The 19,534-nt window shown below is 36.8% G+C and overlaps 1 protein-coding gene across 3 annotated transcripts in view; it reads right to left on the bottom strand.

The window, feature by feature from the left end:
- The window catches only part of FGF12 (fibroblast growth factor 12), a 396,654-nt gene that overhangs the window by 211,952 nt on the left and 165,168 nt on the right, over positions 1–19,534 (bottom strand). For all 3 annotated transcript variants that reach the window (XM_065943215.1, XM_065943216.1, XM_065943214.1), the window contains exon 2: positions 13,553–13,663. In XM_065943215.1, coding sequence (XP_065799287.1) covers positions 13,553–13,663 — 111 coding nt within the window. The remainder of the gene's footprint in view (positions 1–13,552; positions 13,664–19,534) is intronic.

Genomic DNA, 19,534 nt, shown 5'->3' with positions numbered 1-19,534 from the left:
TAGTTTCATTGAGCTATGTTTCACTGAACTAAATTCACTGAGGTCAAATCCTAGGTTTACCATTTAGCATTCATGTGATTAATTTATTAATTAATTTATTTGTATGACTATGAATTGATTATTCCAACTTCCTTTGCCTCAGTTTACTCATTTTCAAAGTAGGAATAATTACAGCCCCTGTTTTATAGGATTGATATAATACTTAAATGAGTAAAAATTATAAAATTTGTATACCTGTACTAGACACTTTAGAAAGTACTGGGTAAACGTTACCTATTACTATCTAATGTGGCCCAAACTCATACGTTAAGAAATAATGTTTGGCACATTAATGACCATCTTATATTTCAAATCCCTCACTTAAAATATGTAGTTTTTCTTTTGTACTTCAAAGTAGTATGCTCTGGAAAAAATTGACCCACATGAGAATTAAGTTTTGATTTATCCCTTATTCAGTTGGTGGCCACAGACCGAATGCATAATTGAACCAGCCACATTTTAACAAATCCCAGTTCCATTTGTTAAAATCTATTCAGTTTGAGAATGTAGCTAAATTGCATAATCTCTCAAGCAATAATTTATACAGAGAAAGGAGCACAGGTTATGGATATTACAGAACTGAATTGCCCTCACTCTATCTTAAGCAAATCAACTCACTTCTTAGAGACTCAGAACCAGACAATTTTGGAGAAATTTTAATAATTTCTAATTCATCAGAACTCTAATACCCCTTTCTACTACTTCAAGAACTCCCTGGCTGCCTTTCTTTCTTACCCTTAAAGCACCTGAGTGTATATTTTCTTTTTCCTGCAACATAAGCTTAAATTTAGCTGCTGGTCCTAGTTGAATAATAAAAGCAATCGCTCCCTCTCTTCTGGGTAAGTGTACCATTTACATACTTTCAGAAACTGATGCCTCTGTAATTATCACCATGAATATATATTCACATAACACTTTGAAGATATATTTAAAACTGCACAACAGTGTCCTCTTTTACTATCACTGCTATAGAGTTCACTTTTCCAGACTAAGCATACATAGTCAATTTTCTTTCTAGTTTCATAATGGAAAATGACTTCCTTATCTATCTTTTGAAATCTCTTAAACTGTCTCTCATTCTCGAAAAGATAAAAAGAGGCAAATGTGACTTAATTTGCATTAAACCTTCAGGCTAGGTGTTGTTTGACAAAATCCTATTCATTTTTGATGAGGCTATTCTGAAAATTCACTTTTATTCATCTATTCAACAAATACTGAAAACCTACTATGAGCCAAGCACTATTCTAGGTGCTGGGGATACAACACAAAATGCAAACCACGCTCCTTGCCCCTGTGGAACTTATATACTAATTATGCCTTTAAATTTATATGGGAGTCTGATGATACTATTTGTTACTATGAATTAATTACTATGAATTTGTTGCTATTCTTATCTATTGTCAAGGCCCTGTTAAACGCCAACACATAAATAAGTCAGACATAGTCAGTGCCCTGAAGGAACTTATCCCTGAAGGAACTTATAACTTAAAGAAAGTAGATGCATCAATATAGATTAAACTACATAAATATCTCGAGATGTATAGTGTATGCAGAAGAAAAAGCAAGACTTCCAGTTAAAAACATCAGAAAAAGTTCTCAAAGACAAAAGGCAGTTGGTATTATTTTTAGAGGATAACATAATTACTGGAGAAAATAACATAAGCAAAATTATGAATGAGGGAGATGTGTGGTGTATATGGGGAACATTTTAGTGGAGTAGGGACATAATAAAATAAGTAAGTATATTACATAATGGCAAATAGTGGGAAAAAAATAAATAAATCAAGTTGTCAAGGGAGATAAAGTGTTGAAGATAAGGACTGAAACATATATAAATTAACCAGAAAAGACTACTGCCATGGGAAAAGCCTTCATTTTTTTTATTGGAATATAGTTGATTAACAATGTTGTGTTAGTTTCAGATGTACAACAAAGTGGTTCAACTGAACATATATTTGTGTCTATTATTTTTCAAGTTCTTTTCCTGATTAGATTGTCATATAACACAGAGAACAGTTCCCTGTGCTATACACTGGGTCCTTGTCAGTTATCCATTTTAAAGACAGCAGAGCGTACATGTCCATCCCAAACTCCCTAACTACCTCTAACGATCCCTCCCACTTTTGAGTAAGGGATTGAAGATGATGAAGGAGTGTGCTATTGAGATATTTGGAGGAAAAACATTTTAGATGATGGGGAAAGAAAGGAGCATGATTGGTGTGTTACAGGAACAACTGGAAGACTAGCCAAAAGAAAGAGGAGGAGAATAGTCAGGAGGTAATGGGTAGGATTATGTAAAATCTTACTGGTCATGGGATGAATTTGTCTTTTACCCTTAATGATGTGTAATGAAAGAGATTGAGCAGAAAAGTCAGTTTACCTGATCCATTTTAACTAGGTCACTCTCACTGCTGTGTGGATACTAAGGGGGGAAAGCCTTAAGTACAAGATGACTGAGGAAGATATTGCACTAGACCAAAGACAGAGTAGTGTGGACCAGGTAGTGACAACAGCGATGCTGTTGCTCAGTCACGCAGTTGTGTCTGGCTGGTTGTGACCCCATGGACAGCAGCACATCAGGCTTCCCTGTCCTTCGCCATCTCCCGGAATTCACGCAAACTCATGTTTGTTGAGCTGGTGATGCCATCCAGCCATCTCATCCTCTGTTACCACCTCCTTCTCCTGCCCTCAATCTTTCTCAGCATTAGGGTCTTTTCCAATGAGTTGGTTCTTAGCTTCAGGCAGCCAAAATACTGGAGCTTCAGCTTCAGCCTCAGTCCTTCCAATGAATATTCCAGATTGACTTTCTTTACGACTGACTGGTTTGATCGCCTCGCAGTCCAAGGGACTCAAGAGTCTTATCCAACGCCACAATTCAAAAGCATCAGTTCTTCAGCATTCAATCTTCTTTATGGTCCAACTCATATCTGTACATGACTACTGGAAAACCATAACTTTGACTGTACATGACAAATTGGTGGTGGTCAAATTCTGCATACACTTTGAAGGTAAATTTACTATTGTTTTTAAATTCAACACAAAAATTATCGCACTATCTGCTCTCACAATTTTGCCCCTTTTTGTGATGTGTTTAAAAAGGAAAGTTTCAAGTTTTTGAAAAATAAAAACAGAAATCATTGATAATTTATAGGCTTTCTAAGTTTCAGATCTGTTAACAACACTGGAGATGACCTTTCCCCAAACCTCATTTTATAGACCAGAAATCCAAGGAACAGAGAGCTTACATGACTGAAACAAGATCATACAGATAATTAAGGATAGGACTTGGACTGGAAACAGGTTATCTGAATGAAAGCCCAAGCTTTACATCTGCCTTACAATTGGTAATATTTAAGTGGTATAAACTCTTCCGTTGAGTTTTTACTTGTTTTTGTTTGGTTTGGTTTTGATTTCACAAACATTGAGAGAGAGCCACAGGTATCCCAAATTCAAAAGTCTTCAGGAGTCAGAAACAGAAAACCAAATATATTAACATATATAGGTGGAATGTGAACAAACTATCTATATAAGATTTAGACAATCTTGGGTTTCCCCAGTGGCTCAGGGGTAAAGAATCCACCTGCAATGCAGGAGCCACAGGAGACAAGGGTTCAATCCCTGGGTCAGGAAGATCCCCTGGAGGAGAACATGGCAACTCACTCCAGTATTCTTGCCTAGAGAATCTCCATGGACAGAGGAGCCTGGGGGGCTACAGACCATAGCGTCACAAAGAGTCAGACACGACTGAAGCAACTTAGCATGCACTCATTTGCAAAGCAGAAATAGAGACAGACAGATATAGAGAACAAACATGGATATCCAGGCAGAAAAGGGATGGGATGAACTGAGAGATTAGGATTGACATATATACACCATTGATGCTATGCATATAAAATAGATAACTAATGAAAACCTACTGTAAAACAGAGAACTCAGTGCTCTGTTGTGACATAAATGGGAAAGAAATAAAAAAAAAGAGGGGATATATATAAAAATACATATACACACATATAGCTGATTCACTTTGCTGTACAGTAGAAACTAAAAACATTGTAAAGCAACTATGCTCTAATAAAAAGGAAAAGTCTTTAGGACCAGGTAGGTAGGAGGAAATGTAGGGGAAACTAGATGCATCCATTGCTTGGATGCACTCATTTTTTTCTTGAAGTGTGCCAGCTAAATGAAATACATTTGCATAGCCCTCCTATAAGGGATCTTGGAAAATATCATTGCTATTCTAAGCAGAAGGGCAAATAAGGATGTTATTCCTTATCTACACAAATGTAGATAAGGAACTGCAATACAAAGTATGATGTACTATCGTATAATGTTTCTGCAACTGAAAATGCACACACAAGGTTCAAACACAATAGAGTGAAGAGAGTAATTAATGTGGGGTTTTGTGTGAGGTTGGCAATTGAGGGCATGGCTGGAGAAAGCTTCATAGGGACAAAAGAGATAAGAGTTTTCAAGAAGGTTAAGAATGATTAACCAGGTGGATAAGATTGGTGAAGTCATTCCAAGCAAAAGGAATTAGCATGTGTAAAAGCTCTGAGACATAAAACTATGTGATATGTGTTTACTTATCATTATATTGGCTTCCCAGGTGGCACTAGTGGTAAAGAATCCACCTGCTAATGCAGGAGACTCAAGAGACTCAGGTTCGATCCTGGGTCAGGAAGATTCCCTGGAGAAGGAAATGGCAACCCATTCCAGTATTCTTGCCTGGGAAATCCCATGGACAGAGGAGGCTGGCAGACTACACTCTTTGGGGTCACAGAAGAGTCAGACACAACTGAGCAACCAAATATTATTATATGTGAATTTCTTAAATTATTCCCCAAACTAAGTTTGATCACATAACCTGTCTAGAACTGAGCTCTAACACTCTAGGAAATGAAATAAAAATGGAACAGATTCCACACATTTGAGATACTAGAAAGTCTGAATATCAGTATGCTTTTCAATCTACCTGCAGACCTGTGCTTTTCCTACTACATTAGGAATTAGGTTCCCATAGAACTAGGTATGACAGTTCCAAGTCAGAGACTGCTTCATTAGCAAATGTGAACACTTCACATCCAGGATGCAGAGGAGAGTGCCCCTTCATACCTCCTGCAGTGCATCAGAATCATCTGGAAGGTTTGTCAAAACACACATTGCTGAGCCCCAGCACTGAGGTTCTGATTCACAAGATCTACCATGAGTCACAAAGTGCCAGACATGACTGAAGCGACTTAGCACCATAAGTCTCAAGGAAATCAATCTTGAATATTCACTGGAAGGACTAATGCTAAAGCTGAAGCTCCAGTACTTTGGCCACCTGATGTGAAGAGCCAACTCATTTAGAAAAGACCCTGATGCTGGGAAAGATTGAAGGCAGGAGGAGAAGGGGATGAGAAGGGATGAGATGGTTGGATGGCATCACCGTCTCAACGGACATGAGTTTGAGCAAGCTCCAGGAGATGACGAAGGACAGGGAAGCCTGGAGTGCTGCAGTCCATGGAGTTGCAAAGAGTTGAACACAACTGAGCGACTAAACAACAACAAACAAGTTTCCAGATGATGCTGGTGCTGGAGGTCCAGGAAGTGCACACTTCAGGAACCACTAATTTAGAGTACTTTCCAGACCCTTCAGCTTAAGCACTGAGTTCTCTTACATCACAACAGCTACCACCATTAAGAACTCTACTTCTATTAAAATGGTCCCTGTCTGTAAGCTCCTGGCAAACAAGGACTCTGACCCCTACTGGGGAGAATAATAACAACAATGGACAACATTTAACCAGGCTTTTGGCGTTATTTTAGGCACTTTTCATGAATCGCCCATTTAATCTACACAACAATCCTATGATCTATGCACTACTATTATCCCCACTTGCAACAACATGCACTATAGCCTTCCAGGCTCCTTAGTCCATGGAATTCTCTAGGCCAGAATACTGAAGTGGGTAGGCATTCCCTTTTCCAAGGGATCTTCCCAACCCAGGGATCGAACCCAGGTCTCCCACATTGCAGACGGATTCTTTACCTTCTGAGCCACCAGGGAAGCCCAAATAAATGAGGGAATTAAGATTTAGATTAAATAACTAACTCCAAGGCATAGAATCTCAAGTCAGCCTGGATTCAGTTCTGGCTCTATCACTTATGTGTATAACTCCCCAGATCTTTATATACACCTTGAGAATATCACATAGGAATTTGCAAACTGAAGATTTCCTGCCAGTAACATACCTTCCAGAACAACTGGTATTTATGGAAGTGGAATCTGTCGATCAGTTTTTCTGAGCACACATTTACTTCTATATGAGAATTAAAGGAAAGACTATAAAAAGCTTACAGATTCTCTCTTCCTCTCATTCTGTAAAATCAGAGATTGCATAAATCTGAGAAAGTTTATGTGACTTGCTCAAGACCAACATGCCATTCACCTCACAGTGCCAGGAGAAGACTAAAGATAATATAAGTCCTTATTTCTTCTAGGAATACACCTGGTGACGTGACTCCCGTAAGATTCTTTAACCACTATATATACTATCTATATAAACATGCCACAAATAGTCATAGAGAAGCTAGGAAAGGATAATCTCAAATGGCTCATGTTTTATTTTACTAGCCATAGGGTAAAAGTCTCAGGGTCAAAAGGAAATACATAAAATACTACAATGCCAAGGTTAAAAAAAAAAAAAAAAAGCTGAGGAGTTATTTCCTTATGAGCATATGTGAATGGGTAAACTATTCAAGGAAATAATTAGTTCTTGTTCAAGCTTTCCACAAATATTATTTGAAGGAGCAGTCTTTAAAATTGAAACACATTCAACAAAAACAAATTTCTAACAAACACCCATCACTTTTCTTCTAGCTATGAAAGCCGAAAGGCAATATTTTTTCTTTATTTAAAAAAAAATCAAGTGAGGTAACTTCATTTATAAGCTAAGATTGAATATTAATTTTGCTCTTGAAAAGGCATGCCACTATAAGAGTAACAACATTACATGTACCAAAGTGTTGCTCAGAATTATATAAATAACCTTGCTTAAAGAAAATCAGCAGGATAACACACACATTTCTTTTTCTTTTCATCTGACTTGTAGGTGTGATTTCACACATACAAATTGTGATATATTCTTAAAGTATAGACAATACTAGAAGAAAATAATATCCCTATAATTGGATATGGCACAGCCCTTGATCTCCCATGACTACTAAAATGTATATGTTTGAGTAGGTGCAAGTGATGTCAAAGTCCAGAAAGGTCCCTTGTTAAGATGACAGAACATCTTCACAATTCTTTGCAGAATCCCTTATGTCCTTAATGATTTTTCTCAACTAACCATTTGGATCATGTTTTTGTTCATCGTTTAGCAATACAGAGTTTCTGTTGGCTTTGGCTGTGTCTATATACTTATGATTGGTGGTATCAAAACATCATATGTTTAGTATTGTATGGAAAACATAGCTGGATGATTTTTAAATTTTTAAATTTCCAGTTGGATTCATGAAACTCAGATACACACCCTTTTGAAATATACTTTTTTTTTTTTGAAATATACTTTTTATGCTGAAATCATAGAGAACTTAATACATTCATCAAATCTAAAGAAACTGTACTTGAAACTAGTAGCTAGGAACACAAAATATTAGAAGTCTAGAATCAAAAGTTAAGAAATAAAATTCCAGATTAATTAAACACAAAGTGTAAAAATCAAACAATTCCTTACTAAAACATGGGAGGGTTTTTCTTTTTTTTTAAATAATCTTGGAATGAATGAAAGCTCTCTAAATAGAAAAGTTGGGGGCATAAATGCATATTTAAAATAAAGTAAAATAAAGCATGGCAAAAAAATTTAGAGACAACAAAATGAGTGAAGGCATTTGCAACTCATATAACAATGAGCTGATTTTTAAAATATAGATTTCCTGCAAATGATAAAACAGACATTTAATATAAATAAATATAAACAAACATTTCATAGAAAAAGAACTGCAGATGGCTCAAAGAATATATGAACAAGTGTTCAACCTAACACATAATAAGAAAACAAAGTTTATGATTATAGATAACAAAGAACCAAAAGTTTGATAACACACTGTGTTCGCTAATAAGGAAATAGCCACCCTCAGTGTAAATTTGTATGATGGAGAATGAACAGGTCTTTTTCAAAGATATAAAAAGCACAAAACCTTGACCAAGCAATATCTCTTTTAAGTATCTATCCAAATATGCTTGCACACATACAGAATGACTTCTGTACATGGATATTGTTTATAGAACAGTTTGTATTAGCAAAACTAGAAAGAACTAAAATATACTTCAAGAGGAAACTAGGTTAAAATATCCTATTTAAATATGTCCTAATATGGAAAAAGTCTTATAGCTACAACATTTTAAATTAAGAAAAAGTACTCAACAAGATGATGGTAGTGGTTTAGTCACTCAGTCGTGTCCAACTCTTGCAATCCCATGGACTGTAGCCCACATGGCTCCTCTGTCCCTAGGATTTTCCAGGCAAGAATATTAGACTTGGTTGCCATTTCCTTCTCCAGAGGATCTTCCCAACCCAGGTATCAAACCCAGGTCTCTGGCTCTGCAGGAAGATTCTTTACTGATTGAGCTACCAGGGAAGCCCTGGTAGATAGTAGACAGATATAGATATATTAAGACATATATATGGATAATGTTGTGTATGTTTTTAATGCACAGACTGCATCTGAAAGAATACCAAGAAATGTGGTCAAATAGCAGAGAGGAGAAGCACAGAAAATCTCTTCTGACTATGTTAACGCGTCCTAGCCAAAGAAATACATCCAAACATCTGTGGTTGAACAAAGCTGGGTTTATCGACTCTCAGTAAAGAAGAAAAATACACACCATGGCAGAACTGAGATGTTTTAGTTAGTGCGGTGTAAGCAAGGACTTCCAGATTTGGTCTTAAGCGATTTTTAAGGAGGCTCAAAGAAAGCAGATTTATTCTGGGTTGAATGCTCTATGGATGCAGGTATAGTTCTATAATTGGATATCTTAATAATTCGTATCTGGATGGCAAGAAGAACATAGTAACTTCTGTTCCTGGTAATAAAGCTGTAGTCACCCATATAAGCCAGGGTAGAGCAACGTTTGATCATTTTGTAGTTTGGACAACTTTCTTGTTTTTGTCTACATTCAGATGTGATTACAGAGTGGTCTCATTTTCATCCTGATCCATCACGGTCACAATGGCCTTTTCTGATCTGGTGTCCTATGAAACTGTTTATATTCAACAGAAGCATACCAAGGCCTGCTGGTAGTACCAATCCAGCGTCTGATTGTTAAGCACTGTTTTGCTCTTTTTCAACTGTATATCCTTTTATGTGCCTTTACAATTTTTTACCATATATTTATCTATTCAAAATAATTTTTAAGTGAATCTCAAGACTGAAGGAGACCTTAAAAGTCAGTGAGTTCTGAAACTGTCGCAACCCTCACCATGTTTTTCCCCTCCCACACCAAAGGAGTTTTGGGGTTTTTTTTCTCATAAATCCTCTACAAGTACAGCATCTGCTTGACTATCTCCAGTTTCACCATTGTACTCATTTATCAGGCAGCTCATGCCATAGTCAAGTGGCCCTGAATATTTTTGTTCAGATAACAAAGGGAACAATGCATTTGGTTATAATATTTTAATTGTTATCACCCCAGCATGTTTGACCTCTTCAAATGTATCTTCTCCTATGGTAACCAGTGGAGCAGAATAATTACCTTTCTAATTTTATGTAAAATATTCCTATTAATACTCTCCCAACTGCAATTGTCTTTTTTTTCTGCCAGTGTTTCAACACTGTTCTGCATCTTTTGTTATCATTACATTTGCAGAGATTTTTATCTGTTGCTGCTGACAAACCCATTTGGCTTTGTACTCAATTACATGTAATTAGTCTTTTCTTCATGAACAAAAGATCAGGTGTCCTATTAATTCAATCCAAGATGCTATGGTAAGGTTGACTAGACCCAATGATGTCTACTGAACCAAATATCACACTTCTGACAGATGCTCATAGTAACAAGATTTTTTTCAAACAATCAAATGCTTTTACTCCTGCCCACACAAAGTAGAGAAAGAAAATGCATTTTAACAGCTTAGAGGTTTATAATTTTCTATTAAAAAGCATGAATACAATTTAAAGCCTTCTCTGATATTTTTACCTCAATCCACACTCAGAAAAGGTAAAAATAAAAGTAACTTGTTTTCACTGGATATTTTTAAGTAAAATATGGGGGGGGGGGGCGGTATCAGAAAAAACTACATTAGTTGAAAAACTGGCAAAATCTGAATTAAGCCTATAGCTCAATTAATAGTACTTACCAATGTTAATTTCCTGGATTTGATAATTGTAGTGTTGTTACATAAAGTAGTGCCCATTAGGGGAAGCTGGGTGAAGTGTACACTGGAATTTCCTATGTTATTCTGTAATTTCTCTAAAGTCTAACATTATTTCAAAAGGAAATATTAAAAAATACTTAGGTGGATAGACAGTGATCTACAGAAACTTTTACACATATGCATAAGGACACATTAATTCATTTGTTTCATCTTTTGTTGAGTGCTTACTATGTATTAATGATCATTCTAGATTCTAGATCAAAACAAAATCTCTTCACTCAGGAAAATTATATTCTCCTGGGAAGAAGATAAAAACTAAACAGCCACAATATACATTTTAGATCATCATAGGAGCTATAAATAGAAAAAAAAAAAACTGGGGTAGCAGAACAGAAAGGGTAAAGGTGAAATGTTTAATTTTATTAAGGATGGCCAGGGAGGCTTCTTCAACATCTACAAGATATATTTTAGCAGCACTGTTTGTAATTGCCTTAAAATATAAATGCTTATTATTCACTGAAAAGAGAATGGATAAATGTATTTTGGTATGTTCACGCAATGGGATACTTTACAAAAATGAAAATGAGTAATATAAAGCAAATATATCACCATATATCCATCGGATGGCCATGATATTGGGGGAAAAATACATAAAATTATATACAGTAATGTTCCTCTTAAAAAAGTTTAAAACCATGCAAAACAATGTCATGAATGATGTTTATGATATATGCATCATGTATATATGAAAAATGTACTTGTAAACCTGCATGGAAATTTTAAAAAAAGTCAAATTCAGGATAGTTGTTATACCTGGTACTGAAGGGGAAAAGCAGGACTCTACCATTTTGAAAGAGCATACTGGGGCTTCAGATGTAATGATATTTTTAACTAAACCTTAAGCCAAGGGTTGGGTATCCAAATGAATTTATTAAGTCTTATTATTTTGTATATTTAAAGTCCTTTTAATACCAATGTGTCAGTAAATGTATGCAGTAGTTTATTTTAATAAAATATAAGATATTTTAAATTTCTAGTTTCTAAATGTATGTGACCAAACATAGTACCCTCAGTGTGTGTCATGCATAATGCCATTATGCCTATAAATATACATACATATATATATATACACACACATGTTTGTGTATAAATGTATATATTTACATGTGGTTGTAGATCTGCATTAGCCATTGACCCAGCATTTGGAGAGAGAGCACTTTCAACTATTGTTCTAAAAACGTTGAAGTGTTTCTGTTAGTGGACCCCACACTTTCCCCTCTCTGCCACTGCTCTGTGATAAATGTCATGCGCTCACAGGACAGTTGTCTGGGCTACAGTTGCATCCTATTAAACTAAGTATGGCTATTTGGCTCACTTGAATCTATCTTCATAAATTTATAATTTTTCAATCTTTTTTTACGTTGGCTGGCTGGTGCTGACAGAGGATGTTAATGCTTTCATCTCCAGCCACCTCATCTTATAGAAAAAGAAACCAGATCAAGGGATACCCCAGAGACAGCAGGGGGTGACACAGCTAAGTAACATCCTTGATTCTTTCCATCTACACTTGTAGCTTCATTAAATTTGCATTCAAGTTCAGATGCAATAAATGGAAATTCTACATGTAGAAGGAAGCATCCTTATTCATCTGGACTCAGGGAAAACCTTAAATCATCTAAAGAATGTATTTCCACAAACACGAACCAACAATGTGAAACACAATAAGCGAATCAACTCCTCAGCAGAAAATGGGCTGAAATTCTCTATAATAAGATCTTTTCTTTATTGTAATTCATATTTTGTAACATGCAACATTAAGTAAACAAAGAATAATTTAGAAGGGGTGGATAGGAGCATTTTCACACTCTAGGGATCATAGAACTTTCCTCAGATCTGTACTTTTCCCTGGTGGCTCAGCTGGTAAAGAATCTACCCGCAGCGTAAGAGATCTTGTTTCAATCTCTGGATTAGGAAGATGCCTTGGAGACAGGAATGGCTACCCACTCCAGCATTCTTTACTAGAGAAGTCTATGAACAGAGGAGCCTGGTGGGCTACAGTCCATGGGGTGGCAAAGAGTCGGACATGAGTGAGAAACTAACACTTTCACCATAAAATATCAAGCTTTTAGATTACCTTATTCAGTTGGATAGAATGTCAATCTGACCACAAGTAAAAGAAAGAAAGTGAAAGAAAGTCTGACCAAAAAGTCACATCTATCAGAAGACAACTCAATTGGGTACAGATTTAATGAGCATTTACTATGTGACCAGTGACCAGTAATAAAGATCTAGCAGTGAATACAGACAAACTTTGGGAAACAATATAATGCCCTACGTAATTTTAGAATAATAGGAATTTCCTCCCCGGGTACCTATATATGATTATGCAGAAACTGAAAGGTATGATGAGAGTGGTCATTCCTGACTCTGAGGCTTATAATAAAAATGCTTCTGAAATGCAAATACACTCTGTCAGGCCTTGATGATTTGGTAATTATCAAACTTGTCAGCCCTATAGTTAAATTAGTTAAACATTATTTCCAGAGATGTCATCAATAATCTTTTAATATTTGCATTTCCTTTCAAAAATTTGTAAACAAAATTGCAGTTCTACTGGTGTTTATCATCTTATTATCATATATACTGTAAAATATAATATTTTAATATAGTTTTATTTTAAAATCAATAAATTTGGCCTCAGTCAAGATAAAATAACATGTAATATAAAATGTATATATTCAATATTTACTTTGAGAAGTAATTTTTGTCTTCCAGAAATGATGTTCTAAGACTTATTATAGTATTTTTACTATCCAGTTCTAGGATTAAAACACCACCTTGCGCTGGAAAGTATGCCTTGTTTCTGTGAATACTTAACATCATCCTGACTACAAACAATGGAATGAGAGGAAATTCTTGTCCACTGAGCAGTCAGAACTCCTTCAAGCCTCCTACTTTCTTATTGAGTACATAAGTTCTATCCATTACTGTCTCTTTGCTGTAGGAATCATACTAAAAGGGACAAAGGAAAAGACAACTAGCTTACTAGTAGTTGAATAGTCCCAAAGGCAGCCTGGCTGTGCTTTAAGTCTAAGAGACACTAAGCCATACATCTGATTGTAATTGGATTGCACAAAGCTAATGTTCCTTACTGTAGTCGCTGTTTTCGTCCTTGGTCCCATCGATGGTACCATCTGGGTGCATCTGCAGGAAATATCCCTGCTGGCTGAATAACCTTGTCACAATTCCTTTCAGCTGGGGTTCTGCAAAACAAAATGAAATGATTATTCAAGTTTTTATTTGGTTTGTAAAAATGCACACTTGCAAATTATCAAAAACATCCCGTAAGTCAATGCATAAATGCCAGTGGTTTAAATACTGAAGTGACTATTTGGAAAGGAGGAATTTTGGTAACATAGCTTTACTTTTTTTCTTTCTAAAGGCAGATCCATAATATTCTGCAACAGTAAACCAAATATAAATGAATAAAAGTGAAAGTGAAAGTCACTCAGTCGCGTCTCTTTGTGACCCCATGGTCTATACAGTCCATGGAATTCTCCAGGCCAGAATACTGGAGTGGGTAGCCTTTCCCTTCTCTGGGGGATCTTCACAGCCCAGGGATCGAACCCAGGTCTCCCACATTGCAGGCAGATTCTTTTACCAGCTGAGCCACAAAGGAAGCCTAAATGAATAAGAGCTAATTATGATTAGGAAAATACAGAGGTGTGCTAAAAAATGAGTTATTCCTCTCCCTTGTGCATCTAGTGTCTGGCTTCAATATACCACCAAGCTTGTGGTCCCATTCCAGAATACTGTTCAGACCAAACTGCCAGTGTATTTCCTAAGCTTTCAGCAGTTATAATCAGGTCCTGGAAGACATCTATTTCTGCTGAATGACAACTATCTATCAGAAACCCCTGGTTTTAAAATTCTAATCAAATTCAGTCTTGGATGAGATCCACAGAATAAAGTTAAACCCTCCATGGCCATGAGATGTCACTGGAAAGTATGTGGAAACAGATTTCACCTTCAGTAAATACATCACCAGAGTAAGCCCCAATACCACAAGAGTCATTTTTCCAGTACAAAAAATAAATAAATAAAAATCAAGCCATATATATTTCTGCAAATATTTCAAACTAGATGTGGTCTTCAGCTTTTTAAATTCCCGACACAGTAATACCATCAAACTGATCTTTGTATAACACATTTGAATTTTTGTATAGCCACTAACCATAAATATTTAAAGCTTTTCACTGTGGTACTGGCTCTAGCAACAATCTATTTTCTACAATATCACTACCATCTTTGTCTCTACTTCAGTGTTTGGTAAAAATTAGACTACTCCTGCACACTTATAGGGGGCTTCCCAGGTGGCTCAGTGGTAAAGAAGCCATCTGCCAATGTGGGAGATGCAGGTTCGATCCCTGGGTCCGGAAGATGCCCTGCAAAGGAAATGGCAACCTGCTCCAGTATTCTTGCCTGGAAAACCCCATGGACAGAGGAGCCTGGCGGGCAATAGGTTCATGGGGTAGCAAAGAATTGGACAGGAATGAGCAACTGAGCACATACACACACAAACATGCACTATATTTATTGTCCTGATTATTTCATAAAAATTGGTAGGAAAAGAAAAATGCTGCTTCTGTTGACAAAAAAATGAGGTAAGGATGGGAATCATATGATTGGTGATGTAGTTATGCATTATCCTTAAAAGAGCAATCAATGAATTTCAACTGAGAGTCAGTTCCTTCACCAACTTATTAAACCAGTAATAATTCAGAATCTCTTTTGGGTGGGGGAGCAGGCAATATGCTAAGTACTGTGTGTTAAACTAAACACATTTATTGATGGTTGAATCTAAATAAGAGTTCCAGTTAAGGATTCAGTGCAACAAACTCTTTGGGAACAGACCTGCTCCCTACGACCATCATGTGTTTTACACCTACGACTAGATCACACATACTTGGGAATGCGAGGCGATGCCTGTATAAACATACCTTCTTCAAAGCATTCCTAAAAAGTAAAAAAGATGCCCCCCCCACACACACACAAAAAAACCTGGTAATTATGAAGCAGGGTATTAAAGAGAACTAAATTGGAAACCAGGCATTCTGATTGATAACTATGTATTAACACTATGGGTTAAATAAATTCAATATATTTTAAATGTGTAGGCATTACTCAAACTAGGGCTCTGTAACAACCTAGAGGGGTGGGATAAGGAAGAAGGTGGCAGGGATACTTGAGAGAGTGGGGACATAGGTATACCAACGGCTGATTCATGTGGATGTTTGGCAGAAACCAACACAATACTGTAAAGCAATTATCTGTCAATTAAAAATAAATAAATTTAATTAAAAATAATAATCTGTAGGTCTTAATTTCCTCACCGATAAAATCCAGAAGTTAACATAAGTGATATCTAGGTCCCTTCTATGATTCTCTATTGACGTTGAGCAACTATGACTTAAAGTCTCTTTGACTTGAGAATCTTCTTCTCTAAAGAGTGCCAGAAATCAATCCACAGATTCATTCTGAATGTGTTGTCTCCATGCCCACCCCCGCCCACCCCCAACAAGGGATATGTAGGAGAGCACGTATTGATAGCTAGCTAACCTCAATGCAAAAATATATACTGGACCCCTACCATCTGTCAAACCCTACCAACCTTCCCAGGCTCGGTTCCAGATCACTTCCCCCAGGAAGACTTGGCTATTATTAAGTGTGAGTCACTTTTATAATCAGAGGAAATAAGAAAGTCTGAGCTTCTGCCACAAGGCTAACTGGTTGACAGGTAAATGCTTCTGCGGTATATTCAACTCTCGATTTGCACTCAGGAGACTCAGCTTTGAACCACAATTGCTGTGGGGCCTTGAGCAAGTCACTTAGTATCTGAGACTATTCTCCTGATCTGTATAATGGGAAAAAATAATTCTATGCTATCTATCAACATTTAGAATTTCAGATGAATAAATAAAGGTAATAGTGTGAAATGAAAAGCCCCATAATAATATAAACTCTAATTAAGGTCTAATTTTTCAACCCTGAAAATTGAGGAAACAGTGTAAGTGAGATGAAGGCAGCATTTTACGAATAGACTTGTCTCCTGATTTACATTCTAGTAAAATATTAATTGAGTTCTTAATGTCACTAACATAACCAAAAGACTAACAGCAGATGATAGAAAAGGACAGACGGAAGGAAACGGACAACTGTCTTATAATTCATATTTTATTTCTAATCAACTTGATCAGATCACCTTAAGAAGTCATGTTTTGGCTGGTAATGAGACACATGGCAGCTGAATCATTAAAGTCTGAAAATGATTTTTTTTTCCATGCTTCTCTTTCTGTAGCGGTAATTAAACACTTCTTTTGCTACGGTGAAGTTATCTCTCTGTTGGGACCCTGGGAATTCAGGTTGGTAACTCCTCTTCAAGATAATGAGCATTGGGCTTGTACATCAACCTCGACTACCCAGAAGCAGTGCCAGAACAAGCTTAGAGTCTGGGTTTTAATTATATGATGATTTATGAAAGTGAATGTTTTACACTACAACTGTTTCAAAGGAGATCTGATCATCTATTAAATAAATGCTCTGAACCTAGGATGTGTCATAGAAAGCAGTATAGCCCTGACAGGGCTATACCTTTATTACCATCAAACCCTATCAACCTTTCCAGGCTCAGTTCAAAATCATCTCTACCAGGAAGGTGTGGCTGTCATAAGGGAGGATCACTTTTATAATTGGGGGAATAAAAGAAAGTGTTTTGTTGTATTTTAAAGAAAGAGGTTTAAAAATGAGACCACTTTTTGGGACATCTAACATTCTGGGTGCATTCACAAACATGCTTTATATTTTTCAGACTATGCTTAGGGATCTAACAAATCAATAAGACCTGTGCTGTCCTCAGGGAGCACCTAGTCTAATGCATGAAACATACATATATATAATACTAGTGTGGGTAACTGTTAAATTATGAATGGAAGCAGAGTGACATGATACCATAAGGAGCAAGGGACTAATTCTGTCTTGAGGCTTGATGAAGGCACCTCATCTGTCACTTGAAGAGTGAATGCACTTTCACAGGCAAAGAAACCATAGGAAGAGCACTGCAGACAAATAATGGATAAAGGAAAAAACAGCATGGCAGACTTTGGGAATGATGCAGAATCTGGACCAGGTATAATATATGGCAGAAGTTTTCAAATGCTGACATGTAGGTAACCGCCTATTCTCAACAAATGTTCATAGGTCAACAGTGAAATAAGAAAAAATAAGGTCAATGGAATAAGTTTTATTAAGCTATTTTTATATTCAATTTATATGATTCTCCTTGATTCTAAGATTATGTTTTCCATTATACTTTCATTTTTTAATGAAATGATGGCTATATTATTAGATGGTGAGATGACATGGGTTTGGTTTATTCCCTTTTGTACTCTGAAGTAGTGTAGCAAATACTGCTAGATTTTCTCCAAAATCCATTTCCTCTTTTTCCTGGGCACCCAGCTAGACCATATGTCCTAGCCTCGCTTGCAGTTAGGTTTGGCAGATGAATGAGTGTCATATGGAATGTTAAGTGGAAGTGATGTGTGCCATTTTCAGGCCAAGGCTTTTAAAAGCAAACATTCTCCTCCACATTTTCCCTTCCTTATTGCTGGCTGGATTTGGATGACAAAGCCCTAGAAGATGTCAACAAAATAGGAGAATTCTGGTGGAAAAAAAGACTACAGCCATCAGAAATACCCACCCTGGCCAGTTAGGTGAATAAGAACTAGCAGCGGTTGTACACAGTGACTTCCTTCCTAAGAGAATATGAAAAGGGGATGGAGGGTGGGAGGTTACATCACTGCAGAAATCTGACAAATAAAATGCTATCTCAGCCAGGGGGTCAGGGTTAAGGTCAACAGTCATGAAACATGCTGATAGTACCTACTCTTGGTATGATGTGAATGGCACTTTACCTCTGTGATCTTCCTCCCCAAAACCCATAACCCCAGTCTAATCATGAGAAAAACATCAAACAAATCTCAACTGAAGGATATTCTACAAAACAACTGACCAGTACCCCTTGAAACTGTCAAAAAATTAAAAGAAAAAAAAAAAAAAAGAAATTCTGAGAAAATGTGAGAGCAAAAAGGAGCCTAAGCAGATACAACAACAAATGCAATGTGGTGTCCTTGATGTGACCCTGGAACTGAAAAAGGACATTAGGCAAAAGTTGAGGACATCTGAACAAAGTATGGACTTTCCCTTGGGCTGCAAGGAGATCCAACCAGTCCATCCTAAAGGAGATCAGACCTGGGTGTTCATTGGAAGGACTGATGCCGATGCTGAAACTCCAGTACTTTGACCACCTCACGCAAAGAGTTGACTCATTGGAAAAGACCCTGATGCTGGGAGGGATTGGGGGCAGGAGGAGAAGGGGACGACAGAAGATGAGATAGCTGGATGGCATCACCAACTCGATGGACATGAGTTTGAGTAAACTCCGGGAGTTGGTGATGGACAGGGAGGCCTGGCGTGCTGCGATTTATGGGGTCACAAAGAGTCGGACACGATTGAGCGACTGAACTGAACTGAACTATGTTAATCATAATGTATCAATACCAATTCACTAATTGTCACAAGTATACCAAATGAATGTAAGATGTTCATATGGGAAACTAGGTGTAGGATACATGGGAACTTTTTGTACTATTTTAATCTTTCTATAAATGTAAAAGCATTTTAAAATAAAAACTTTATTAAAAATAATAATTATGGCCACAAAAGCAAGTAAAAAATGTTACCTTCAAAGAGGTTGGTAAAAAAATAAAGTAAAGCATAGGACCTCAAGTTTAGCACTGATTCCCTTCAGAATGACCTGGCAATTTCCACAGAGTGTTTGACTCCAAAGCCACTCAGAAAAGCTGATACCTGAAGGAGTTATCGAGACATTCCTGCTGCCTTAATGTGTGGTGCTATGAGGTTGTTACCTAAGTATATACTTGAAATCAGAACACAGTCAGAGCCGAGGGAACCTGAACACACATCTCAAATGAATATACTAGATTGCAGGAATCAGAATGAATTTTAGAACTGAAAAGGAACTTGGAAGCCAACACCTTCATTCTTCAAAATACCTT

The sequence above is a fragment of the Muntiacus reevesi genome, chromosome 8 (assembly GCF_963930625.1).
Source record: "Muntiacus reevesi chromosome 8, mMunRee1.1, whole genome shotgun sequence".
In the NCBI taxonomy this organism is placed as follows: Eukaryota; Metazoa; Chordata; class Mammalia; order Artiodactyla; family Cervidae; genus Muntiacus; species Muntiacus reevesi.
The sequence above is the reverse complement of the archived record's forward strand: the minus strand, read 5'-3'. Positions and strand labels throughout refer to the sequence as shown.